The sequence below is a fragment of the Myotis davidii genome, unplaced genomic scaffold, assembly GCF_000327345.1.
Source record: "Myotis davidii unplaced genomic scaffold, ASM32734v1 scaffold88, whole genome shotgun sequence".
In the NCBI taxonomy this organism is placed as follows: domain Eukaryota; kingdom Metazoa; phylum Chordata; class Mammalia; order Chiroptera; family Vespertilionidae; genus Myotis; species Myotis davidii.
This window is the reverse complement of record NW_006300377.1, coordinates 5,828,878-5,856,770: the sequence shown is the minus strand read 5'-3', so window position 1 is coordinate 5,856,770 and position 27,893 is coordinate 5,828,878. Positions and strand designations below refer to the sequence as shown.

The 27,893-nt window shown below is 47.6% G+C and overlaps 2 protein-coding genes across 5 annotated transcripts in view; both read left to right on the top strand.

Annotated features, from left to right (window-relative positions):
• Positions 1–508: 508 nt before the first annotated feature.
• TMEM39B (transmembrane protein 39B) lies at positions 509–21,978 on the top strand. 4 transcript variants are annotated; one of them, XM_015572832.1, is made up of 9 exons: positions 509–606; positions 2,466–2,592; positions 3,363–3,582; positions 4,153–4,236; positions 4,549–4,703; positions 12,795–13,131; positions 14,329–14,516; positions 19,377–19,497; positions 21,533–21,978. In XM_015572832.1, the coding sequence occupies exons 4-9, from the start codon at positions 4,183–4,185 to the stop codon at positions 21,773–21,775; spliced, it is 1,098 nt and encodes a 365-aa protein (XP_015428318.1). In that variant the 5' UTR covers positions 509–606; positions 2,466–2,592; positions 3,363–3,582; positions 4,153–4,182; the 3' UTR covers positions 21,776–21,978. The 4 variants fall into 4 exon arrangements, with proteins under 4 accessions (XP_015428318.1, XP_006777453.1, XP_006777454.1 ...); XM_006777390.2 differs by lacking the exon at positions 509–606 and adding an exon at positions 951–993; XM_006777391.2 differs by lacking the exon at positions 509–606 and adding an exon at positions 1,176–1,360.
• A 5,258-nt stretch (positions 21,979–27,236) lies between these two features.
• KPNA6 (karyopherin subunit alpha 6) overlaps positions 27,237–27,893 on the top strand; it is a 35,841-nt gene continuing 35,184 nt past the window's right edge. The window contains exon 1 of the mRNA XM_006777388.2: positions 27,237–27,605. Coding sequence (XP_006777451.1) covers positions 27,602–27,605 — 4 coding nt within the window. The 5' untranslated portion in view covers positions 27,237–27,601. The remainder of the gene's footprint in view (positions 27,606–27,893) is intronic.

Sequence of the window (27,893 nt, the reverse complement as noted above, 5' to 3'; positions counted from 1 at the left end):
TAAGTCTTATGAGGGAAGAAACCACCACAAATGTAGCTCATTTATTGAATGCGTCCTCTGCATTAAGTGCTTGCCATAATAATGTTAACATGTATAAAACAGACTCTGTTCTACATGCATTATCTCATGTAACCCTCACCAAGACCTATCACATGAATATTACCAGCCTCATCGGAAAGGACAAGAAACAGGATTTCAAAGCTGGGAACCGGCAGAGTCAGGGTTTGAACAGGTGGTGTCAGGGGAGTAGGGTCAGATGTAAGGAATACTTTCAGCGGTTCTCAACCTGTGGGTCGCGACCCCTTTGGCGGTCGAACGACCCTTTCACAGGGGTCGCCTAAGACCATCCTGCATATCAGATATTTACATGCCGATTCATAACAGTAGCACATTACAGTTATGAAGTAGCAACAAAAATAATTATATGGTTGGGTCACATGAGGAACTGTATTTAAAGGGCCAGAAGGTTGAGAACCACTGATAGATTTTAGGATTGGCAAGACTACGTACCTACGTAAAAGATTAGCTGTGGTGCCGAGGGAGGCGGGAAATAACTCCCAGGTTTTGACTGGAGTGGACCAAAGAGCAATAAGGCCGCAGAGAAAGGTGACAGCCCAGTTTGGAAGGGGTTGAGTTTGGGGAGCCTGGGAGCCACTCAAGGATGCAGTCCATTCCCGGCAGGAACTGAGACGGGAGGCGGGTTCCGGGCCCCGCCCTCAGGCCTGAGAGATGCGGGGAGAAGGCACGCACGGAGCAGCAGGACGTGGGTTCCCCTGTCTCTAGGGTTTCTTCCGCAGCAGCGGCAGGAAGGGCGTGGGGGACTGCGAGACAAAGCCCCCGCAGGCCCCGCCTCTGTCCAGGCGGCCCCTTTAAGAAGCGCGCCCCCAGCCTCTAGCCCGGCCTCGTATGCAAATATAGCGGCGAGGCGGGAGCGCGCGGCCGATCCCCGGGACCGGGTGCGGCGAAGCAGAGCGCGCCGGGGGGAGGAGATGGGTGAGCAGAGCGGGCCCGGCTCGGCCCGGGAACGGGCGGCGCGGAGATTGGGGTGGCCAGGCTGCTCATGGCTCCCCACGCGGACCGGATCCCGGCAAGGGGCGGCTGGTGAGGATGGGCTAGGCGTGGGCGGGGCCTTGGCCTAGGGGAGTGGGCGTCCTTCCGGGCTGGGGGGCTTTCTGCTGGAAGCGGTGGGGCGGGAAGGAGACCTAGACTAAGGGAACCCCATTCTGGAGCGGGGCTTCTGGGTACACGCAGCTTTTGTGGGCTCGTGGGCGGGTTTTCTGGGCTGACAATTGTGTGTAGGCGGGACTTCTGGGCTAAGGGTGCTTGTGTGGGTGCAGCGCTTCTAAAGAGAGGAGACTAGGTATGGGCAGAGCTTTTGGGGTAAAGGTATTTGTGTGGGATCTTCTACGCCGAGTATAATAGTGTGTGAACAGAGCTTCGAGGCTGGGGACTGGCTGAGGGGCAGAGTTCGAGGACAAGTGCTTTGTAGAGGCTTGTGGGAAAAGCTTCCAAACTGAGGAACTAGGGCAAAAGGCGTGTGTTGTGTAAGCTGCCGTGTTGCCCTGAGGGATATAAACAAAGCTATAACCTTGACTAGAACTGGGGTGGTGCTTGTAAGCAGGATGGAGCCTGGGAGCTTGGGCTAGAGTAGACTGCTAAGGCTAGAGAAATAGATGGTGGGTCCAAGTTTGGGTCCACAAACACACCATTCTCCCAAAGCCACATCCGTGGCCCTGTGCTCAGGCCCTGGGTCTTGACCATAAGACACCAGGATGCCCCTCGAGCTGGATCTCAGGCCCTGGAGGAAAAAAAACTTCACGACTGCCCAGAAATGTAAGCCTATAGAAGCTGGGTAGTATCTGAATGGACCAGCACACACCAGAGCTAAGAGCACAGGACCCAGACCCCAAACTGCCTGTGACACGGTATAAACTCAGTTTCCGAATCTATGGAAAACCTACCCTGCAGGTTTCATCACTCATATACTTATTGGGCATTTACTTAATGCTGGGCACTGTGGTAGGGGGAGGGGATACAGCGGAAGAAGATGTAAATGTAGTGACCTCACGGACCTTCCATACTAGTGAGTAAGACAGACAATAAATATGTTAACAAATGAATAAGAAAAATTCCAAGAGTGAATTGTTGTGGGGGTGAGAATGAATTATGAAGCAGATACTTCCAAAATGGCAATCAGGGAAGGGCTCTCTGAACAGAGGATACAGCAAGTACAAGAGGTAGCAAGAAGTGTGGTTTGCTTAAGGAGAGAGAGGCCAGGATGGCTGAAGCATGGGGGCAGGCAGAGAACGGTAGATGAGGTTGGAGAGGTGGGCAGGAGCCAGACCATAGGTCTTTGTGATTAAATGGTAAAGTGAGACAGCAGGTAAACTGGTAGGCAGGATCACTGCTGTTATCCTTGATATATGCCCTTTGGCTTGAGGATTTACCTTATTTGAGTCCCACAGGAGGACGAAGAGGTCCCAACAGGACATCCTACTGTCGTAATCCGCTGTGTGAGCCAGGGTCCTCCGGGGGCTCTGGTGGGGGCCACACTTCCAGTGCATCAGTCACCAGTGTCCGTTCCCGCACCAGGTAAACTGCCTTTCTGTGTCTTGCCCCTCACTGTGGGCTCACAGGGATAGTAAGGACAAAGCTGTCCCTGACTGAGCTCTAGGATGTGATAGCCCAGATGCCGGAGGGGGCTCAGAAGACAGCAGAAAAGACCCAGAGGATGGTCATTTGTACAGTTGCAGTGGGACATCCTATATAATAAAAGGCTAGAATGCAAATCAACCGAATGGCGGAAGGACTGGTCGCTATGACGTGCACTGACCACCAGGGGGCTCAATGCAGGAGCTGCCCCCTGGTAGTCAGTGTGCTTCCACAGGGGGAGCACCACTCAACCAGAAGCCCTGAGCTGGGCAGTCGGACGTCCCCTGAGGGCTCCCAGACTGCGAGAGGGCACAGGCCAGGCTGAGGGACTCCTCCCTCCCACGAGTGCACGCATTTCATGCACCAGGCCTCTAGTAGTGTAATAAATCCAAAGGCCTGGATTCTAGTTACAGTTCTGCTGCTGATTTGCTGGTGGCTTGGACAAGTTATCTTCCCTCTTTGGGCCTCCTATTTTCCTTGTCTGTAAAATGGACCTAATAAGTTTTTACTTCCTGGGGGATGTTGGGAAGCCTGAACAAGATTAAGGATAGGAAAAGGCTCTGTCAACCCCTATGTCCGACTTGTAGGATCAGGACCCCATTCTTGCCATGAACGGCTTTTCTGATCCTACCCCACCATCCTGTGCCTCAGAAGCCCTTCTTGGTAGGGTTCTCAGGTCAGCTCCTGATGTTTTCCTTTCCTGTCCCCAGGAGCAGTTCTGGGACGGGCCTCTCCAGCCCCCCACTGGCCACCCAGACAGTCGTTCCCCTACAACACTGCAAGATCCCGGAGCTGCCGGTTCAAGCCAGCATTCTATTTGAGCTGCAGCTCTTCTTCTGCCAGCTCGTAGCCCTCTTCGTTCACTACATCAATATCTACAAGACAGTGTGGTGGTACCCACCTTCCCACCCGCCTTCCCACACCTCCCTGGTAGGTGTCCAGCTAGGACCAGCCGTGTATGTGTGTGTGAGTGTATGTTTGGTTTCAGTTTAGCACAGCTTACCTAGCACCCTTAGGCTTGGCCTCATGCTGGGCAAGGGAAGTGTAGAAAGAACAGGAAACTGGTGATTCCTGAATTCTCACCCCTAATGTGCCCAGCGCCACACCAGGCATTGTAAAGGTGGAGATGAATCTGACAGATTTTGCCTAAAGGAGCACAGTCTTAAGTCCTGTGGGGGAGATGAAGCACAGACATCTGTGAGTGTTTCAAGGAGTGGAAAGATCTCCATGCAGAACGAGAGGTTCAGGGACAGGGGCAGGTTGACTAGGGCAAGGGGGCTCACACACCACTCTCTTATCTCCAGGGACGTTCCCACTTCCCTCCTCTGGGTCCTGTTCTACTCTAGGTAATTTCCTGTCCTGACTCAGCTGGAGGCCTATGAAGGTCAGAGAGTGGGGATAGTCCCTATGGAAAGGACTGGGCAGGGGGAGGTGGATCTGAGAATAGATTGTATATGGGCAGGGGGCCCCACGTGACCCCCAGGCCTCTACCCCCGACAGAATTTCCACCTGATCGACTTCAACTTGCTGATGGTGACCACCATCGTACTGGGCCGCCGCTTCATTGGGTCCGTCGTGAAGGAGGTGATTGCGTCCTAGAGGCTGGGGACCTTGGGACTCCCTTTCCCCTGGGGGTGCCGAGGAGATACGTGGAGCCCTTCCATCCTGAGGCGTTTCCTTGGGGCTCCCTTCGGACTTGGTTGAAATACGTTACTCACCTCCCTTTGGCCGTTGGAGTTGACTGGGTGTCAAGGAGGGCTCACCTTGCCAGGTTCTGCCGCGGCTGCTGCCCCATGTTTCCCTGGGTGGGACACAGGCCGTGCTGGGAGGGATTTGGGCACAGCCTCTGTGGCCTTCATCCAAGGCCCCATCCCGTCCTATCTCACCCTGACCCAGGCTTCTCAGAGGGGGAAGGTCTCCCTCTTTCGCTCCATCCTGCTGTTCCTCACCCGTTTCACCGTTCTCACGGCAACAGGCTGGAGTCTGTGCCGCTCCCTCATCCACCTCTTCAGGACCTACTCCTTCCTGAACCTCCTGTTCCTCTGCTATCCGTGAGTACCCCTCATTCCCCCTCACTGCCTGACACCTGGTTCTTGACCTTTGCCCTGAGTGTAGCCGGGTCAGCAGGCCCCCACACCTGGAAGACTCCCAGGCAAGGCAGCAGCAATGTTCTCTCACATTGTCAGACAATATCCCCCTGCGATCAGAGTGATTAGCCTTCTTTCACAGGAGCAGAAACTGAGATGGCATAATTTACTCAAGGTGCCACCAAGGGGGAGTCAGAATAGGACTCAAATCTGAGTGTATATCCCAAAGGAAGGTTCCTGAGGGAAGTGCATGTACTTTGTCTCCTTCTCTCTTCCTTTCCTTTCTCTCTGGTTCTCTGTCTGTGTCTCTCTACATACCAGTGTTTATGTAAGCTCTGGGTGCCTCCCTTAGGTCTGTGTGCCTGCAAGCACCTGTGTGTGTCTATGCATGAAGCATGTGTGTGTGTGTGTCTGCACATGCATGTGTACATGTCTGTCTTTGTCTGTTTTGGTCACTCTCTCCCTCCATCTTGCCAGAACCCAAATTGTCGAAGATGGAGAGAGAGTGTATGAGAGGAGCCCAGGACTGCCCCTTTCTGGCCTAGGATTGGGGAGGGCTTTGGCAAGGTGTCTACTCTGGCTGTTCATGGGACAGGCTCCTGGCTGCCTAGGCATTAACAGTTATTTCCCAACCCCTGAGCTTTCTGGTGCATGAACTTCTCCAGGTTGGACCAGCCCTGTTCCCTGGGAAGCTTCATAGCTGGACACTTCTCCCTCTCTACCCTGGTTAACCAAAAGGGCACTGTCATGGGAGGAGCCCCATCACTATTGCTTCAGTTATATCTAGTTTATAATTAGAAGAGTGACACATGTCATATACAAACATTAAACTTTATAGGAGCTTTTAGCATAGAAAATGAAAGTCCACATAATCTCAGTCCCCTAGAAAACCGTTACTTACTGCAAGCATGTCAAACTCAAGTTTGACATGCTTGCATATCCTTCCTTTTTGTGTGTGCTAGAACACATACACTTTTGTTTGTTGTTGGTTGGTTTTTATTTACACACATACTTTTTTAAAAACAAAAATGGGATTGTACTATGCATGATGTTGTAAAATTGATTACATTTTCCACATAATCATATAACTTGGATATTTTTTCATGGCAATACATATGGTCTTCCTCACTTTTTTTTTTTTTTTTAATATTTTATTGATTTTTTACAGAGAGGAAGGGAGAAGGAGAGGGATAGAGAGTTAGAAACACCGATGACAGAGAAACATCGATCGGCTGCCTCCTGCACACTCCCCACTGGGGATGTGCCCGCAACCCAGGCACATGCCCTTGACCGGAACCGAACCCGGGACCCTTGAGTCCGCAGGCCGATGCTCTATCCTCTGAGCCAAACTGGTTAGGGCCTTCCTCACTTTTTTTAATGGCCTGATAGCATGCTATTGTATAGATTTTTCACAATTTGTTTTGTCTTCTATTAGTAGATTTTTTTAGTTATTCCTAGTTTCTCCCTACTTAATGAGGCAAGGAACATTCTTTTGCATACATCTTTGCACACTTGTTCAGTGTTTTTGTAAAACAGATTTGCAGAAGTAGAATTACTGCATCAAAAGTTATGTCCATGTTTTTAAAAATTGACTTGAGAGAGAGAGAGAGAAAACAACAACATTGATGTGAAAGAGAAACATTGATAGGTTGCTTCAGCTGGACCTGGAACCAAACCCACAACCTCGGCTTTGCCCTGACTGGGAATTGAACCAGGGACCCTTCAGTGCAAGCGACGATGCTCAACCAATTGAGCCACACCAGCTTTGATAGCTATTAGCAATTGACCCTCCAAAATGGTTGTATTGTTTTAAACTTTTTTAAAAATATATTTTATTGATTTTTTTACAGAGAGGAAGGGAGAGAGAGAGAGAGAGAGTGAGAGAGTGAGAAACATCGATGAGAGAGAAACATCGATTAGCTGCCTCCTGCACATCTCCTACTGGGGATGTGCCCGCAACCCAGGTACATGCCCTTGACCGGAATCGAACCCGGGACCCTTCAGTCCGCAGGCCGATGCTCTATCCACTGAGCCAAACCGGTTTCGGCATGATTTAAATTTTTAACGATTGCCTAAATTTTACCCTTTTCTAGTTATTCTCCAGTGAGTCCATTCTCCTTGGATACAGACATCATCCAGTGTTTATATCTTGCATTCTTTTTTATTTTTTTGCAAACATAATTAAAAAATCCATATAAAAAAATCAAGTCCAGTACGCTAAAACTTTATAATGAAAAATAGCCTCCAACTCCACCCCCAGAGTAGTCCCACTTCTCAAAAACAATCCCTGTCACTGTTTCTGGTGTTAAATGTTTTTCAGGTCATCTCCATAATTCTAGTATCTTTTTAAAAATTTATTGATATTATAGTTGGGATAATATCATAGGTTTACATAGTTCAAATTCAGCAGGTATAAATACTGCACACTAACTGCGGCACATACCAGAGTTGTGGGTTTGATCCCCAGCAGGGGCCGTGCAGAAGGCAGCCAATGGATGTTTTTCTCTGTTTCTCTCTCTAAAATTAATAAAAACAAAAATTCAACAGATATGAAAGAATATGAATGAACAAGTCTTCTCTTGACTCCTTTTTCCAAGCTACACAGTTTCCCTCCCCAGAGGTAGCCACCAATATTTCTGGTTTCTTGTATATCCTGGAAATAAATATCCTTTGCATATACATGCGTACCACACACTCATATATGCACATGAGTACAGGTGCACATGCAATTACAAAATACTTAGTTCACCCTTCCATCCCTACTGTTTCCAGTGTTTGATAAGTTATTATTTTTAGTTTCCTATTGGTTATCATTTTCAGTAATATGAGAATGCCTGTCTTTTTTATCCCATCAATAGTAGTCAGTGTCTTAATTCCTTTTATGTAAAAGAAGAATATTAGGAACACTGCCATTCCATTTTTTCACCCTCTTCCTCCTCTCACTTCCTGGCAGCTATACTCTTATACTTTCAAGCTTGACATTCACACTCTTGTATAAAAACACATTAAAGTCTTTCATTCTTTGTCTAAGTCTAATTCTAAAAATTAAAAATTAATAAGTAGACTTGATGTTATAAAAATGAAAACATCATTTAGTGTAGAGCCAAGTAGTATGCATAGATGACATTCCTTCTCTCTAGTTAATTGAATTATAATCTTGAGCCTCTTAAAAAAAGAATGTTCTAGTGTCTAGGTCAAATGGTTTCTCTTTTCTTACATTCCATCAAATGCTTAAAGTCATTATCCTAGTTTAGTTTGCTTCATATTTAGATTGTAACTTTCTTATACAGCTTTTTCTTTCATCTTGGAGTTTCTAATTGCCTTTTTTTTTCTTGTTGACAAAAGAATGATGGGCCTTCAACATATCCTCAAGTTTATCCAGCCTCTCAGTCATGCTACCTGTTGCCTGGAGTTCATTTTCCCCCAAAAGACATCCCTCCTGGAGCTCTCCATCCTCCTGCTCCAGTCTGGAGTGGTTGCTCTTTAGGCCAGATGTACAGCTCTCAGCATGGGACTTCCCTACGCTGCCCTCCTGGGTTGGATCCACTGTTTCCTGGATCCCATGTCTTCCTCTTTCTTGGTTTTTCTCCCTTATTTTGCTGGAATGCATAATCAGGTAATTTTCTTAACAATGGGTACATGGGAGTTAAGTACATTCTGAGTCCTTACATGTCTGAAATTGTCTTTATTCTGCCCTCATACTTAATTGATGATTCAGCTAAATGTAGATTTCTAAATTCGTATTCTCAGAATTTTGAAGATATTGGTCCATTGTCTCTGATATCCATGTTTCTAAAGAAAAGACTAATACCAGTTTGATTCCAATTATTTGTAGATGACTTGTTTTTTTTCTTTCTGAGGGCTTTTAGGGATATTCTGTTTAACTTCTGATTATTTGAAATTTCACCAGGGTGTGTCTGGTAAGGAACTGTTCTCATTCATCTTATCAGTACTCTGGGATTTTTTTACCACGAGATTTAGGTATTCAGCTCAAGGAAATTTTCTTCTATTATTTCTATGATGATATTTTTCCTTTCATGTTTTCTTTTTTATATATATTTTACTGATTTTTTTTTTTTTACAGAGAGGAAGGGAGAGGGCTAGAGAGTTGGAAACACCGATGAGAGAGAGAGAGACATCGATTAGCTGCCTCCTGCACACCCCCCAATGGGGATGTGCCCGCAACCAAGGTACATGCCCTTGACCGGAATCAAACCTGGGACCCTTCAGTCCACAGGCTGACACTCTGTCCACTGAGCCAAACCAGTCAGGGCTCCTTTCATGTTTTCTATTCTCTCTGGGACTTCAGTTCATCATATGGTAGACCTCATAGGTTGGTTATCTGTTCCCCTTATATTTTCTCATCTCTCTCCCTTTCTTCTCTCCCTTCCTTCAGTCCTTCTTTCTGGGTATCTCTCTCTTTTCACTTTGCCTTAGGGAGATTCCCTCAACTATATCGTCCAGCTTTTTTATTGAGAATTTTTTCAGCAATCATATTTTTAATATCTAAGACCTCTTTCTTATTTTGATTATTCTTTTTCATGGCATTTCTGTTCTTGTTTTTAAAATCTCTTAGGTTCCCTCAGTTCTGTCTTTCCTCCTGGGTCAATTTTTCTATTAAATGCTGCTAGTTTTCTAAATATAGTTGGTTTCTTTGGTTGTCTATTTCTGTTTAAGAACAAAGAGCCTGGTAGCTTAGAGTGCATTTTCTCTTCCTCTGCCATTGTATATGAGAATAGGAGATTTGACTGGAAGTTCTGAGTACATGAGCAGGGCAAACTTTGCTTTAGGATGATTGAGTAAGGTACTTGTTGTCAGGCTGTGGCCCCCTTTGGCCAGAAAAAGTGGGGTAGGTGTTACTCTAGGATGCCTAGAATGGGGACCTCAGTTCTCAAACACTTTGTTCAATTTCTTTACAGAAAAATCCTTCAGGGTGCATTGTGTGAGGTATGTTAAGAGATTAAAGGACTGATTCTTATTCATAAATACAGATCTTTGTTAAATCCCATTTGTTCAGCCCTGGTTCTCACTTCTGCCCTCGATCATATGTGTGACATCAAGCCAGAGCCTTTCATGGATCACTCTAGGCAGAGAAGCTCCTACCCTCAGTCCAGCCCTCTCATGGCATATCCTAGACTTAGACCTATGTCGTCCAGTTTAGTAGTTTCTAGCCACCTGTTGTTATTGAACATTTGAAATAGGCTAATTTGAATTGAGATGTGCTATAAGTGTAAAATATACACCGGATTCTGAAGATTTAGTACAAAAAAAGAAAGTAAGTAAAACATATTCATAATAATGATTATATGTTGCAATGGTAATATTTTGCATATATTGAGTTAAATAAAATAGAGTATTAAAATTAATTTTATCTATTTTTTAATGTGGCTATTAGAAATTTTTAATCTTTATTGAAAGTATTATAGATGTCCCCTTTTTGCGCCCATTGACCTCTTCTAGCCTGCCCCCTACAGAAATTTAAATAACATGTGTGCCTCTCATATTCCTATTAGACAATTCTGCTCTAGGCAATGGCTTCCTTCCTCATCTGTCAACATGTTTCCGTCCGCTTTCTAAATTTGTCAGAATCACTTGTGTACTCCTCCCATTTGTTTTGCTGATATGGATTTACTTCCTACTGTCATGTCTTAGGTGGGAAGGATGGGAGGGAATCTGCCATCTTGCATGTGAAGCTGCTTCTAACTTGTGACCTGTCAGAGCAGTCACTTGCTGTTACCACGTAATTTAGTTGATCTGTAGTTCTTCTTAGAGGCAAAATCAGGGAGATTCTAAGTACTTGCCCTTAAGTTTGACTCAGAATCCCTTGTATATTCATGTAAGTGCCCACCCCCTTATTCCCACAGGGATCCTGAAGAGTGTTTTGGGAATTCCATTTCAGTCTTCTTTCCTGTCTGATAGAGTCACTGGCCTATTTCTTTTTCTAACAAAATTATATTGATATATTTCTGAGACAGGCACCATGCTGGGGGTTGTTGGAAAAATTAAGAGAGCACTTATGAAAACACTAGCATAATGCCTGGTTGAACATAGGGAACCAATATAAGCTATGTAACTTAAGGCAAGTTAAGGATACTGAGGCTCATAGAGAGTAAGTAACTTGCCCTAAATAATAGCATCAGTGAGTGGCCGAGCTGGGATTTTAAAACTGGCCTAGGACCCCAGAGCTTATTTTCTCAACCAATTCTCTCAGTTGTTTTACTTAACCTTACCCCAGGAAGAATGGTAGCATCCCCACTTCATTTTATCTGCATATATATATATATATATATATATGCCTAAATGACCGAATGACCGGTCGCTATGATGTGCACTGACCACCAGGGGGCAGGTGTGCTCCCACAGCGGAAGTGCTGCTCAGCTGACGGACCTGGTCCGGGCAGCCTACCAACCCAGTGGCAGCCACTTCCTCCCTCAGTAGTCCTGCAGATCCAATATCCAGAGAATGGGCCAGGCTCTGACGGACCACCAGCCTTCTGGAAGTCAGTGTGGAGCACCATGGCCACTTCCCCTCTTCAGATGCTCCGCTAGGAAGAAACGATATAAAAGGCTCACAGCTGGCAAGTGCAGCTGTGGTGGTGGAGCTTTTCCCAGCTAGGACTGACTGGACACAAACCCACAGCAGATGCAGCGGGACTGGGATGAGTGGGAGCAGCAGGGAGCATTGGACTGCCAGTTTTGGCCCAATCCCTGCAGGCCATGCCTAAGGATCCCACCCGTGCACAAATTCATGCACTGGGCTCTAGTTTTTAAATATAATAAATACTCATAGTATTTATTGATCTCAAGGGGGGGGGGGGGAGAAACATAAATGATGAGACTCTTTGATCAGCTGCCTCCTGCATGCCCCTACTGGGGATCAAGCCTGAAACCCAGGGATGTGCCCTGACTGGTAATGGAACCGTGACCTCCTGTTTCATGGGTCAGTACCCACTGAGTCACACCGAGTGAGCAGCATCCCCATTTTATAAAACAGAAAGCAAAAACCCAAAGAAGCACATTGCCCAAGGACACTCATTTCCCTTGGAACCTCAGAAAACAGGAAATTACTGTTGATAAGAAAATGTAGCATTCTCATTGACCCTGACTTCTGGGGGCAGCCCAGGAACCCTTCTGGGTCTGGGTCTGAGGACCTGGGGAAAATGAGAGGGCCCAAGCTAAAAAAAGAAATGCTTGTAAAAAGCACCTACGTGATGTTCCATGTGCTGTGCTGGGCACTTACCCACTTTTTATAACTATATACCCTTCTTGGCTATGGGTTCGTCTAGTTTTCTCCTCAAGTGATAGGAGCCAGATACTCAAAACACCCCTTGACTCATTAGCTCCAGCCGTAACCTAAGAGCACTGCTCAGGGGAAGAGATTTGTACTTTTCAAGGGCCCATTTCAGTGCATGGCACATAATAGACACACAAATATTGTTCCTGAGCTGCCCTAAGAGCTGTCTAACATATGTACTCAGCAACGTATACCTCCGTGCCATGTACATTTAAAATGAATTACTCATGGTATTTTTTGAGTATCTCTCCTGATCTTTGGTATCAGACTATTCTGGGATAAATCCCAGCTCTGTTACTTCCTCGCTAATTGTGAACCTTGGGGAATCCACGTTACCTCTCTGAGCCACAGCTTCTTCATCTGAAAGGGCACGAAACAACGGGACCTAATGCACAGTGTTCTTAGGAGGAAAAGAGAAGCGAATGCGCGTAAAGGACTTAAGGCAGTGTCTGGAGCATAGGTGGTGCCCAGTTACTGTGGGCTGTTAGGAATGCTGTTAGTTGTCAATAGACTGTGAAGGCAGGGACTCATCTCTTGCTTCCTGCTATATCCCTGATGCTCGGCACACACTCAGTGCTAATACATGTGTTGAACGACTGATCATTGGATGGGAGGATGGAGGGTTAGAAGGACGAGTGAATTCTCCCTTCAGAATAGCCAAGAGAGCTAAGGCCCAGGGAGGAAAGAAGGTCCCCCAGTGGCTGAGGGCTGGGATCCTGGCCCACGGGCAGGCCTGCCCTCACCACTGTCTTCCCCCGCAGGTTTGGGATGTACATTCCGTTCCTGCAGCTGAACTGTGACATCCGCAAGACAAACCTCTTCAGCCACATGGCTTCCATGGGTCCCCGGGAGGCTGTCAGCGGCCTGGCACGGAGCCGGGACTACCTGCTGACTCTGCGGGAGACGTGGAAGCAGCACACGCGGCAGCTGTACGGCCCAGACTCCATGCCCACCCACGCCTGCTGCCTGTCGCCCAGCCTCATCCGCAGCGAGGTGGAGTTCCTCAAGATGGACTTCAACTGGCGCATGAAGGAAGTGCTGGTCAGCTCCATGCTGAGCGCCTATTACGTGGCCTTCGTGCCTGTCTGGTTCGTGAAGGTGTGTAGCTCAACCCAGGCAGGCAAAGGGCCTGCCCAGGGCCTCGCCCTGCCGCCTGCCCCCCAGGAGACCTGCTTGCATAAATAACTACTATTTTTTTTTATGAGATTCTGTATGTTCTCTCAAGGGCTAGAGTGACTGCTGCCTCTATTTTTAGAGCGGAAAGAACAAGGCTCATTGAAAGGAAGTGGTCTGCACAGGGTCACCCAGCCAGTGAGGAGGACATGCATTGTTGTTCATAATACTTGATAACAGAGAGCAGTGACTTGTATTTTAATTTGGCTGTTTTGGTACAGGCATGTCACAGTGTCCTGCTTTACCGTTAAATAGGAAAGCAGGATTCATCCAGATCGGAATGACAGCAAAAGCCTGTGCTCTCTCTCTAGCTTGTGTGGCCTTCTGGGAAAGTATTTTCCCAGCCGACTGTAGGCTGGAAACATGTATCCAAGAATGGACCCTACTGAATAATTTGAGGTCGAGGTTTTAAAGTTTGTTGAGCACCTACAATGTGATAGAGTTTTCATGGGTATTACAGTCCTCCAAATGCCTCTCAGAGGTGGTTGGTGGTTACTCTTATCTTCATTTAGCAGATGAGGAAACTGGAGCATAGAGCAGTGAAATGACTTGCCCAAGGTCACACAGTTAATAAGCAGCAGAGCCAAGATTTGAACTCATGTCAGTTGGACTCCAGAGTCTGTGCCTGAACTTGGGAGCCAGTGTTCTGGCTTAGAGGGGTGGGCAGTGGGAGCAGTTTTTCTTTGTAAAAGACTAAGCAGTGGGCACAGGGTCTAAGCCAGGGATGGCGAACCTATGACACACGTGTCAGAGGAGACACACGAACTCATTTTTTTTGGTTGATTTTTCTTTGTTAAATGGCATTTAAATATATAAAATAAATATCAAAAGTATAAGTCTTGGTTTTACTATGGTTGCAGATATCAAAAAATTTCTATATGTGACACGGCACCAGAGTTAAGTTAGGGTTTTTCAAAATGCTGACACGCCGAGCTCAAAAGGTTCGCCATCACTGGTCTAAGCCCATGATTAAGCCTTCTTTGTTAGGTGTTAGATCCTTGGTTTCACATCACCCTGAGTTCTCTCCGGGTTTGATCTTCAAGGTACATAGAATCAGGGAAGGGGGAAGGAGTGAGGACATTACGGGCATCCCAGGCCTTTCCCACCTCTTCCTGCCCCCAGAACACTCATTACTACGACAAGCGCTGGTCCTGCGAGCTCTTCCTCCTGGTGTCCATCAGCACCTCAGTGATCCTCATGCAGCACCTGCTGCCTGCCAGCTACTGCGACCTACTGCACAAGGCCGCTGCCCACCTTGGCTGCTGGCAGAAAGTGGACCCAGCGCTGTGCTCCAACGTGCTGCAGCACCCGTGAGTTCCCTACCCTTCTTTGCCCAACCCTAACCCTCCTGGTCAGTGTCTGGAGTCACTCACCTCTTTGCTCATCAACGCATTCATTCAGTCAGCAAAAGGTTATTGAGCATATCTTGTTTGCTAGACCTTGTGGCCAGAATGGGGTATGGCAGGGCCCGCGACGGACATATTCCCTGTCCCTAGGTAACTTGTAGTGTACTAGAGATGGGAGGGGGCAGGCAGTAAATTCATAGACTCGTGGACTTTCTCATTCACTGACTACTATTTATTCACCCATTGACTGACTTGCTCATGCATTCATTCCTCGCTTCACTCCCTCTATCAACTGCTTACTCATCCATTCAGTCATGAGGTCACCTACTCTTCCAGCAGACATTTATTTCTACCTCATCCATACCAGGCTTGGTGCAATATATTGGACAAAGAAGCTTGGCTTTGACCTATAGGCAAAGGAGAGCTATGAAGGATTTTGAGTAGTGGAGGGACCAGTTTCAAGGCGTATCTTAGAGACGTCAAACTGATAACAAGATATGGTATGGTGTTGGTGCTGATGGTGAATCTTGGACAGGGAGGAAATTACTGAAACAAGATCCTTAAGGAGTTCAGTCTGGTGGGGGTGATAGCTGTGTACGTAAATAGGATGAGTGGTGTGACAGAGGCCCAGCTCCAGGATATTATTGCACCCAGAACAGAGGCAGAAGTCACCCTGCTTGGGAACCCTGAGGTGCTAGGCTGTCTTTCCCCAGCCTGGCTCATTCTTCAGGTGCCTAGCATTTCACCACAGTGCATTTCACCCAGGTTATATGGGGTTTCCTGCCTGTATTGCCCCAATAGACTGAAAGCTTCTCAAGGCGGAGGCCACTTCTGTATCACATCTGAGTCACGGGCCAAGCACAAGGCCTGGCAGGGAAGAGGCCACTAGGACAGGTTTGTAGCGCTAGGCCCACCTAGAAGCAGAGGTGCAAAGGGAGGCCACAGAGCCCAAGCCTCCTGGTGTTGGGCCTCTGTGCCAGTCAGGGCCTTTCCAGCCTCTGCCCAGGTGGTCCAGGAAGGGGGATGGGCATTGCCAGATGGGCCAAAAGGGGGCTCTGAAGGGAGGGAGGAGTAGAAAGATAGAACATAGCAGAATATGAGGCTAAATCTGTCCGTAGCTCACCGCGATCTGCAGATAACATCCGGGATCTTTCACACGGCTTTCTAGCTGATGAGCTGGGTCCTGCCAGCCTCTTCTACCTTATCTCTTACCATGCCCCAACTCATGTTCTGCTCTAGCCAGACCAAACCTCTTCGAATCCTTAAGCTCTGTATGCATTTTTATATCGAGGTTTTTGCACATGCTGCATGTTTTGCCTGCCACATCCTTCCCGACTTTCTTTTCCTGATTAATTCCTCTCCATTCTTTAGCACTTGAATTCCTCCAGAAACACTTTCCTGTCCATCCAAGTGCTCCCCTATGCTCCTACAATCCCATAATACCACGATCATTGCACCTAGCACTTTCTGCTCTGTTTGCTTAGTGACTTGCCTGTCATTCCAGGACTAAAGCTCCTGGAGATCAGGGTCCTTACCTATCAAGCTCTCAGCCATCGCCTCATTCCTAGTTTAGCACCTGGCTTATAATAGGTCCACAGTAAATTTTTTGTGTATAGTCCTTTTTTTTTTTAATTTAAACATATTTTTATTGACTTGAGAGAAGAAGGAAGAGGGAGAGAGAGATAGAAACATCAATGATGAGAGAGAATCATTAATTAGCTGCCTCCTGCACGTCCCACACTGGAGACGCAGCCTGCAACCCGGACTTGTGCCCTAACCGGAAACGAACTGTGACCTCCTGGTTCATAGGTTGTTGTTCAACCACTGAGCCATGCTGGCTGGGCAGTCTTTTTTTAAAAAAATATATTTTTATTGCTTTCAGAGAGGAAGGAAGAGGGAGAGAGAGATAGAAACATCAATGAGAGAAGCAGGAAGGTGATGTAATAACAAGAGAGCTATTTGTAGGTATTTCCCACATCGAAAGGAAGACAATGCACACATGCAGAACAAGGACAGCCGTGCCAACATCGATCGGCTGCCTTTTGCACACGCCCTCCTCGGGATCGAGCCTGCAACCCTGGCATGTGCCCTGACCAGGAGTCCATCCATGATCTCCTGGTTCATACGTCAATGCTCAACCTCTGAGCTGTTTGTTTTGACTCTGGCATATGCTCAAAATTCAGTGGAAGTCATGAGAAACTATTATTTTTGCCTGCTCCCTCCTTTACTTTGGAAATATTCTTTTTCACTCAGAGGGACCTTAACTTTGATGTAAGGGAGGAAGGAAGGAAGGTCTACGTGAATGCAAAACATCAATTGGTTGCCTCCTGCATGCCTCCCACCAGGGATTGAGTCCCCAGCCTGGGCGAGTGCTCTGACTAGGAATCAAACCAGCAGCCAGCCTTTCAGTGCATGGGATGATGCCCAACCAACTGAGCCACACCAGCCAGAGCTGAAAGTATAAATCTTAAAATGTATAGTTTTTTGAGTTTTGATAAAGGCATGTACACCCGTGTAATCTAGCCTCCATCAAGCTACGGAACATTTCCGGCCCCTCAGAAAATGTCCTTGTGATCCTTCCCAGTGACCACCCGACTATCTTTTCACTTTCTTTCACCACAGGTTAGTTTTCTGTTCTGCAACTTCATATAAATGAAATCTGGAGTCCAGATTCTTTAATTCAGCATATTGTCACAAGAGAGCTATTTGTAGGTATTTCCCACATCGAAAGGAAGACAATGCACACATGCAGAACAAGGACAGCCGTGCCAACATCGATCGGCTGCCTTTTGCACACGCCCTCCTCGGGATCGAGCCTGCAACCCTGGCATGTGCCCTGACCAGGAGTCCATCCATGATCTCCTGGTTCATACGTCAATGCTCAACCTCTGAGCAGGGCTATCCTCTTTTTTTTTTTTTAAGGAAAAACTTATATACAATTAAATGTACAAATCTTTAAGACTTTTAAAATTGACTTTTCGAGAGGGAGGGAGGGAGGGAGGGAGGGTGGGAGGAAGGAAGGAAGGTCTACGTGAATGCAAAACATCAATTGGTTGCCTCCTGCATGCCTCCCACCAGGGATTGAGTCCCCAGCCTGGGCGAGTGCTCTGACTAGGAATCAAACCAGCAGCCAGCCTTTCAGGCATGGGATGCCCAACCAACTGAGTCACACCGGCCAGGGCTCCACCCCAATGGTATAGTTTTTTGAGTTTTGATAAAGGCATGTACACCCGTGTAATCTAGCCTCCATCAAGCTACGGAACATTTCCGGCCCCTCAGAAAATGTCCTTGTGATCCTTCCCAGTGACCACCCGACTATCTTTTCACTTTCTTTCACCACAGGTTAGTTTTCTGTTCTGCAACTTCATATAAATGAAATCTGGAGTCCAGATTCTTTAATTCAGCATATTGTCCGTGAGATTCATTCGCGTTATCACATGTCACACAATAACTTCTTTAAATGAATGAATCAGCAAGGCAGGAGCATGAGATTGAGCTTCTTGCAGACAGTGGTTCTCAGTCCTCTGGCCCGGCACCCTTGGAGTTCCTGAGAGATCTCACAGAACGTCGGAAGAAAGCACACTGGTTCCACCACCTCGTTCACATGGTCACTGGGGCCTCTGTGCCAGCCCTTGTGGTATGCTGCGAGGACAGAGGTGCATTGGACAACATCCCTTCCCTTAGGGTCTCCCAACCTTTGAGACATACAGAGAAATAAATAAGTGGCAAAACATTGGGGAAAGTAGATCAGTAGTAGGGGTTTGGGGGAGAGTGAAAGGATGCTGAATTCTGTGAGGAGTTGGAGGAAAGCTTTCTGGAGGAGTCTGGGTTTTAAGATGACAAAGAGCCTTGGCTGGTGTGGTTCCGTTGGTTGTCGCACCGTCCTATACACCAGAAGGTGGCAGGTGTCATTCCGGTCAGGGCACATGCCCAGGTTGCAGGCTCGATCCCCAGTTGGGACACATGTGGGAGGCAACTAATCAATGTTTCTCTCTCCCTCCTTCCCTTCCTCTCTCCCTCCCACTCCCCCTCCCTTTTTCTCTCTGAGATCAATTTTTTTTAAAAGATGACAAAGCGCTTGCCAGAAGGATAAGGCATCAGGAAGGGCATTCCAATTGGAGGGGGCAGCTTGTACAGAGACATGAAGCAGTAAGGCAGGGCTCCTCAAACTTTTTAAACGGGGCCAGTTCACTATCCCTCAGACCGTTGGAGGGCCGGACTATAGTTTACAAAAAAACTATGAACAAATTCCTGTGCACACTACCCATATCTTATTTTGAAGTAAAAAAACAAAACGGGAACAAATACAATATTTGTATTTGCATGTGGCCCACAGGCCGTAGTAAGGTATGCTGGAGGAACTAGAAACTGAGCTACATGGTGGCAGTCATGGAAGGCCACGCAGGGCCTCAGAGGACTTGACCCAAGAGCACTGGACAGCCTTCAGAGGGTTTTGAGCAGAAAACAGTCGGGCTCAGTTTGGTATTTTACAGAGACCACTTAGGCAACTTGTGATGGACCAATTGGAGGCTACAGGTAAGACCAGATGAAGAAGATTCACCTAGAGAGGGAAAAAGATTTTTTTGACACTCCCTCAGGCGTTAACGTCAGCCCTAGACCTTGCGACTGCCAGCATAGTGAATTTCTCATGGATCTTACCCCATTTTACAGAGGAGACAACTGACACCCAGAAAGGGAAAGTCACTGTGCTGAGTCGTAGAAATGAGAGTAGAGCCCTGGTGGTTTCTCCTCATGCCCAGTCTCCTGGTCACCCCTGTTGTGGGTGAGCTGGGCATAAAGCGCACTGTTGGGCTCTGCCTCCAGGTGGACTGAAGAATGCATGTGGCCACAGGGCGTGCTGGTGAAGCACAGCAAGAACGTCTACAAAGCAGTGGGTCACTACAATGTGGCCATCCCCTCTGACGTCTCCCACTTCCGGTTCCACGTGAGTCGCCTCCCCGGGAAGGAGGGCTGGGGCCTGATCTAGAGGGCAGGGGGACCAGAGGGGCAGGAAGGTGACATCATAACAAGAGAGTTACTTTTAGGTATTTCCCACATCCAAAGGCAGACAGTGTACACATGCAGAACAAGGACAGCCATGTCAACCACTTCATAACTGCATCTTGCCTGGTAGCAGATCATTGAAATACTGGGTGGAGGTGGGAAAGATGATACAATAAAAGGAAAGGTTCTTAGTGATAAAAATAATAACTATCATCATTCCTATTGTGTGCCAGGCAAGCACTTCCCATGCACTCTTCCATCAGTCTTTACCAGAACTTGGTGTGTATGGGAGAAATGCCAGGGCTCTCCCCGTTTTTAGATACTAAGATCAGCTTAGAGAGTTTAAGTTGTTCAAGGGTGCCTTCCTGGGAAATTTGAAAACTGGAGGTAATGACCCTATGGAAAAGGGCTGCTCAAAATCATCTAGGCTAGTGGTCTGCATTTTATTTATTTCTTTTGCTATCAAAATCCTTTGTCCAATACAGTCATAGACTAAAGTCCAATGTATAGGACCTCATGGCTCTGCTCTGTTCACTCCCACTCACCGCTGCTATAGTCCCTAAAATAACCTCCTCGGAACCTGGGGCTCCAAGGAACACAGTCTGAGAAATCATAGATCTGGGTAATCTCTTCGTTTCACTGTAGAGAAATCTAAGGCCCAGACAGGGAAGGGACTTGCCCGAGGTTCCAGAAGCCTCTCAGCTGCAGAGCTGAACCTGGCATGCTGGTCTCTTGGACTCCCATTTCCTACCACTTCTATCCTGTAAGCAGCTCTTGAGGTTTAGGTACCTTGCCTCTTGCAGAATCTGGATCCCTAGACATTGGCCACTCTTTTGAATTGATCAGAAATTTTTTGCTACACTCTACCTTGCCTGGTAAACACCAAGTAAGAGTGATAAAGGCATGTACACCGTGTAATCTAGCCTCCATCAAGCTACGGAACATTTCCAGCCCCTCAGAAAATGTCCTCATGATCCTTCCCAGTGACCACCCAACTATCTTTTCACTTTCTTTCACCACAGGTTAGTTTTCTGTTCTGCAACTTCATATAAATGAAATCTGGAGTCCAGCAGTGGTAGGCTACTCTACCACATGCAGGTCCCCTGGAAGCTTCTGGCCTAGCTGGCAAGTGCTATACATTAAGTAATTGGTGACTCAGGCTGTAGAGTCTGTAACTCCGCCTATATAATAAAAGCCTAATATGCTAAGTATCCAGTCGTCTGGTCGGCCATTCAACCAACCAAAGTGTAATATGCTAAGGATATGGTAAGGCCACTCAACCACGTGCTATGACATGCACTGACCACCAGGGAGCAGATAGTCAACCGATTGATCAGTTGCTATGAGGTGCACTGACCACCAGGGGGCAGACATTCCAACTGGTAGGTTGACTTGCTGCTGGGTTCCAGCTGATTGGGACTGAGCAAGACAGGCTGGACACGCCTTGAAGCTCTCCCACAGTCCCTCGCTGGCTGGCCAACCTCCCACATCCCTCCCTGGACCCGAGCGTGCACCAGTGGGGTCCTTCGGCCTGGCCTGCACCCTCTTGCAATCCGGGGCTCTATTGGGGGATGTCAGAGAGCCGGTTTCATCCCCATCCCGCAGTCCAGGCCGAGGGACCCCACTGGAGCACGAATTCGTGCACTGGGCCTCTAATATATCATAAGATTCTAATTGGTTTAGGTCTTACAGTACCCAGGAAGATCACATATAAAATCTGGTCTGATTTTAGACCAGAAAAGTTTGAGAGAGCAAGCAAGACTTCTCAAGAAAAGCTTCCTGGAGGAAGTACAAGTTGAAAAGGATCTTAAACAATATTATGTGGGGAGCAGTAGCCTTGACAGAAGGAACACCACAAGCAAAGGCAGAGAGGCAGCAAAGTCAGTGCCCCACCCTCTGAAGTTTTCCTTCCCAGCCCCCCAAGAGGCAGGTTTCCGGAGAGTACATTCCAGTCCATCCTGCTCTTTCCTGGGCAGTTCTTTTTCAGCAAACCTCTGCGGATCCTCAACATCCTCCTGCTGCTGGAGGGTGCCGTCATCGTCTACCAGTTGTACTCCTTAATGTCGTCTGAGAAGTGGCACCAGACCATCTCACTGGCGCTCATCCTCTTCAGCAACTACTACGCCTTCTTCAAGCTGCTGCGGGACCGCCTGGTACTGGGCAAGGCCTACTCATACTCGGCCAACCCCCAGAGGGACCTGGACCACCGGTTCTCCTGAGCCCAGGGCAACCCAGGGACCGCATCCAGGCTTCAGCCAGCGGATCCCTGGGAAGGGGCTGTTGGGGAGGGGGGGGTGGGGAAAAAAACCCAAAAACTGACAAAAAAAATCCACCAGAGCTTTGTATTTTTGTTACATACTGTTTTTTTCTTTGATAATTGATATGATTATGAGGAAAAAAAGTCCTATTTTTATACTGCTAATAAGCTTGTGTCCTGAGTTTCTTTCCCTTCTTGCCTGTCAGGCAGAGTGCAGTGGTGTGTGATTCTGGGCCAGGAAACCCCACGTGTGTCTTCTGGGGCCTGTGGGCTCTGCCTTCTCCAGTGGAGGGGAGACGAGGCACGAGAGGTCACCGTAACAATGAAAACTGCTGCTAGCTGAATGCTCACTGTGCACCAGGTGCTGCTTTATGTGTATGACGGGCCTTGTCTTCATCCAACCTTTATGGTAACCTGAGGAGGTGGGTGCTGTCACTCTGGTCTGTAGATGAAGAGTGAGCTCAGAGCTATAGTGACTTGCCCAAGGTAACACAGCTAGGATGAGCTGGGCCAAAAAAAACCTCCGAAATATGACACTACTACCCTAGCGGGATGTGAGGTCCTGATTCAGCATGCAGTCATGGTGACCCTATTCTATGCCAGGTGTGGGAGACAGTTAGGATGCCAAGACACAGAAACAAGTCGTACTTCACTGGGATGGTTATAGCAGTTCCAAGGTACACAGTAGCACAGAGGGAAGAACGTGTCATGTTCTCTGGACTTCTTGAAGGAGTGAATAGCCTGAGTTGCATCAGCTACTTCCTAGGTGGACAAGAAGGCAAGAGAAAAGGGCATGTGCAATAGCAGAGATTTGGAGCATCTGGTGTATTTGGGGAGGGTAAGCAGGATGTGGTTCCTAGAGCAGGAAATACAAGGAAAGTGGGGCGTGAGTGGGTTGGAGCTGGAAAGGTATGGAGGGCCTGGATCAGGGAGGATCAATGGCTCTAGACTAAAGAGTTTGTGAGCAAGGGCAAGTGCTAGAGTGGAAACAAAGCTGCTGGTTCCTATGGGGCATAACGGGCTGGGAGGAGAGACGGTCATAGCTGCACATCTAGTCTGCCTGTGTTCCCCGAGTCCTTTGGCCGCAGCATAAACAGATGAGTCCACAGAGGTATATGGCAGGGAGACACTGCTACAAATGTTTTTGGTGCCTTTGTTGATGCAGGCATTGTGCTTGGCACTGAGACAGCTACAAAGAGGAGGAAGATACAACATAAGAGTGCTCAAACCTGTAGAGAATTTTTTTTTAAGTTATATAGCATTTGCTTTATTTCATTTATGTAAAGGTCGAGAGTTGTGGAGGTTTTTTAAATATATTTTTATTGATTTCAGAGAGGAAGGGTGAGGGAGAGAGAAACATCAATGATGACAGAATCACTGATTGGCTGCCTCCTGCATGCCCCCTACTGGGGATCCAATCTGCAACCTGGGCATGTGGCCTTGACAGAATTGAACCCAGGACCCTTCAGTCCATAGGCTGATGCTCTATCCTCTGAGCCAAACCAGCTAGGGCTTGAGAGTTTTTATAAGAGTTTATTTGAGGCCTCGCGGCCCTCCTCCGGGTCCTGCGCCACCTGCAGTTTCCAGGGTTTGTTGGGCTACTTTGTCCTGTGGAGTTTGGGCACAGCCACAGCTAACTTGTAGCAGGTTGGGGTTCCAGCTCCACCCCAACTATAGGGGTGAGAGCCGATTCCAGACGGACCTTGGGCATGTGAATTCGTCTTCAACACCTGTGGGGGGTGCCTTGGCCTGAGTTCTAAGCGCAGGCCTGCACCATCCAGGAGGCTTCAGAGCCACTGCACCCAGTGAACGGCTTCAGATCAAATTGAAAAACCACCCAACCACCACCACAGTGACACACTCAAGAGGCAGAGTCGGGGCAGCAGAGCCCTGCTGAAGTGTGTGCTGCTCGGTGGGGCGGGCCCCTGCACACCTGATCCTTCACAGAGGCTGGTGGTGGTAGCCAGTTTTTGCAGCGGATTGGCCTGGGGGTAAGTCCCTCCCATTGATGTGCCAACAGCAATCAAGATTCAACTAAAACAGGAGGGTATACATAGCCCACGGGTGGGGAGGGGTGCAACTAGAGAGCCCAGCTTGGGTGGTCAGGGAGGCTGGGCCATTGGATCCTACAGGACATCTACTACAATAGGCTATCTACCAAGCCTGGGAGACATAGCAGCTCTACCTAATAGAAACAAACACAGAGGCTGCCAAAATGAGGAGACAAACACATCATCCCAAATGAAAGAACAGAACAAAACTCCAGAAAAAGAACCAAACAAAACGGAGACAAGCAATGGACCAGATGCAGAGTTCAAAACACTGGTTATAAGGATGCTCAAGGAACTTAATGAGAACCTCAACAGCATAAAAAAGAAACAGCCCTGGCCCGGCCACCATGGGTCAGTGGTTGAGCATTGACCTATGAACCAGGAGGTCACGGTTCGATCCTGGTCAGGGCATGTACCCTGGCTGTGGGTTCGATCCCCAGTGTGGGGCATGCAGGAGATGGCCGGTCCATGTCTCTCTCACATAGATGTTTCTCCCTTCCTCTTTCTCTAAAATCAATAAAAAGTTTTTTGTTTTTTTAAAGAAACAGAGCTCGTAAGAGCTCTAGCTGGTTTGGCTCAGTGGATAGAGCGTAGGCCTGCAGACTGAAGGGCTCCAGTCAAGGGCATATGCCTGGGTTGTGGGCTCGATCCTCAGTAGGGGGCATGCAGGAGGCAGCTGATCAATGATTCTCATTATTGATGTTTCTATCTCTCTCCCTCTCCCTCTCTGAAATCAATAAAAATAAAAATATTAAAAAAAAGAAACAGTCAGAAATGAAGGATACACTAATGAAATAAATAATAATTTACAGAGAATCAACAATTGAGTCCATGAAGCCAAGAAGCAAATCATTGACTTGGAATGTAAGGAAATAAAAAACACCCATTCAGAAAAGAAGAAAAAGGAATCCAAAAAAATGAGGATAGTATAAGGAGCCTCTGGGACAACTTCAAGCATACCAACTTTCCCATCATAGGGGTGCAGGAAGAAGGGAGAGAGCAAGAAATTGAAAACCTATTTGAAAAAATAATAACAGCCTTAGCTGGTTTAGCCCAGTGGATAGCGTGTCGGCCTGTGAACTGAAGGGGCCCAGGTTTGATTCCAGTCAAGGGTCAAGGACACTCCTTCGGTTGCAGGCTCCTCCCCGGTTAGGCCCCAGTTGGGGCATGTGCAGGAGGCAACCAATCGATGTGTTTCTCTCACATGGATATTTCCCTCTCTTTCTCTCTCTCTTCCACTCTCTCTAAAAATCAATGGAAAAATATCTTCGGGAAAGGGTTAAAAAAGAAAAGAAAAAATAATAACAGAAAACTTCCCTAAACAAGATGATCAGAGTCCCAAACAAGATGAACCCAGTGCGGCCCACACTAAGATACATCATAATTAAAATGCAAAATGTTAAAGACAGAATCTTAAAAGCAGCAAGAGAAAAGCAGTTAATTACCTTTAAGGGAGCTCTTATAAGACTGTCAGCTCATTTCTCAAAAGAAACTGCAGACGAAACCGGTTTGGCTCAGTGGATAGAGCGTCGGCCTGCGGACTGAAAGGTCCCAGGTTCGATTCCGGTCAAGGGCATGTACCTGGGTTGCGGGCACATCCCCAGCACTGGGTGTGCAGGAGGCAGCTGATCGATGTTTCTCTCTCATCGATGTTTCTAGCTCTCTATCCCTCTCCTTTTCTCTCTGTAAAAAAATCAATAAAATATATTTTTAAAAAAAGAAACTGCAGGCCAGACGGGATAGGCAAGAAATATTCAAAGTGATGACAAGCAAGGACCTACAACTAAGATTACTCTACCTTTCAAAGCTATCATTTAGAATTGAAGCACAGACAAAGAGCTTCCCAAACAAGAAATAGCTGCCCTGGTTGGTGTGGCTTGGTTGGGTGTCACCCAGTGCACCCAAAATTTGCTAGTTTGATTCTCAGCCTGTGTGTCAGATTGAAATTTGGGGGCATTACCTAAGGAGGGACAGTAGGAAGTTATGCAGTAGTTAAGCAGAGGTATGACATGACAAGGTAGCTGCTTTTTTGTTATTGTTAAACCTCACCCAAGGATATTTTTCTATTGATCCCCCCCACCGTCCCCCAGAGAATGGAAGGTGCCTCCCACATGCCCTTGTCTGGAATCGAACCTGGGACTCTTCAGTCCACAGCTCGATCCACTGAGCCAGACCAGCTAGGACAAGGTATCTGCTTTAAAGGAGATGATAGACCCTAGCAAGTTTGGCTGGGTGGATAGAGCATCAGCCTGTGAACTGAAGGGTCCCAGGTTCGATTCCGGTCCAGGGCATGTACCTGGGTTGCGCGCACATCTCCGGCGGGAGATGCGCAGGAGGCAGCTGATCGATGTTTCTCTCTCATCGATGTTTCTAATTCTCTATCTCTCTCCCTTCCTCTCTGTAAAAAATCAATAAAATATATTTTAAAAAAATAAAAAATAATAAAGGAGATGATAGGTGCGAGTGGGAAAACCTGGGGCCAGGGAACCAGTGAGGAGGCAGGCAAAATAGAGCAGAAGGTACTGAAGAGGTCCGACCTTGAGCAGTGGCAGTAGAAAGAGAAAGATAGTACTCCCTTTCCTGACTCTGAGTTTTAAAGTTAGCTTCTTGAGTTGTTTCCCTTAACTACCGAGCACACAAGTAGAGCTGGCAATTTGTTGTGTCAGGACCTAGAAGCCCAGATCCCTCATCCTGCTTCCAAAGGCAGCTTCCCCTTGGGACCAGTGACTTGAAGTCATAGCTTGCTTTCCTGTGTGTTGAGGTGAGGAACAGGGCGGGCCTGTCATGCAAAAAGAGAGGCCTAATCTGTACCAGCCATAAAATTTCATGATTCAAAAGGCATGAAAACACTCAAGGCTCCTATTTCCTAATCTCTAGAAAGGGAAATCACTTTCCATGCTTCGTGTGAGTCACAGACCTGTTAGTTTGTTTATTTACTCAACAGTTATGTATGGAGCACATACCATGTGCCAGATACTGTCCTGGGTGTTGGGAAATAGTGATGAAAAAATACAGAACCGACCTCTGCCCTCAGAGAGCTTGCTGCGAAAATAAATGAAATACAGTAGCTCTGCCAACTATAAAGCACTGCACTGGTCTCATTTGTCTAATTTTAACTCCCCATAAGATTGTAATCCTGGTTACTCTTTTTTATATATATATTTTATTGATTTTTTACAGAGAGGAAGGGAAAGTGATAGAGAGTTAGAAACATCGATGAGAGAGAAACATCGAACAGCTGCCTCCTGCACATCTCCCACTGGGGATGTGCCCGCAACCCAGGTACATGCCCTGGACCGGAATCGAACCTGGGACCCTTCAGTCCGCAGGCCGACGCTCTATCCACTGAGCTAAACCGGCTTCGGCAATCCTGGTTACTCTTGTCTTCTTTATTTTCTTCTCTCTATATCCCTGAGCACAGTCATTTCGCCTCTTCAAGCGAGCCTCTATTCATATCCAGTTGCAGGGTCTATGATTGGCTTTGATATCAATCTCTCTCCACCCACCCTTTCCATAGTCCAGCCCTATTCCCCGCCTTTAGTGGCTGCAGTCTCTTTAAATGCGCTCTTGTGTGTCAGCGACCCTGTGGGGCTGAGAGCGCATTTCTTCCTGGGTTTGACTGTTAGGTTGTTTGTCCGTTTGGGGCTTCCGTCCGGCGGGTCCGCCATATTGTCTGCTGGAGCTGCCGCCGAAGCCGCCGCCGCTGCCGCCGCCAAGTAGGAGCGAGCGGAGCCGCGATGGGTGAGTAAGAAGGAAACCAGGCAACTGGGAGCTCCAGCCGAGGCAGTCTCGGGGCTTGGGGTCTGGCGACAGGCTGTCTGCAATCTGCAGAGGATGCCTGAGGCCCCTCCACATAGGTTTTGGGGAGAAGCCAGGCCGGGAGTGCCGCTCAGGCCATTTAGGGAGCGGGCTAGGGCCCCTTGCGGGGAGCAGTCTTTGGGGGCTGGTTCCGGGAACGCTGCCACGCCGGGAGCCCCCACGTGGTGTCCCTGGGCCGGAGCCCAAGCCTCGCTGGGGGCTAGAAAGAGG

Coding starts and splice junctions, on each gene's coding strand:
- TMEM39B (XM_006777390.2), top strand. Junction 4,237..4,548: donor TTGGGTCCGTCGTGAAGGAG/GTGATTGCGTCC, acceptor ACCCTGACCCAG/GCTTCTCAGAGGGGGAAGGT. Junction 4,704..12,794: donor CTCCTGTTCCTCTGCTATCC/GTGAGTACCCCT, acceptor CTTCCCCCGCAG/GTTTGGGATGTACATTCCGT.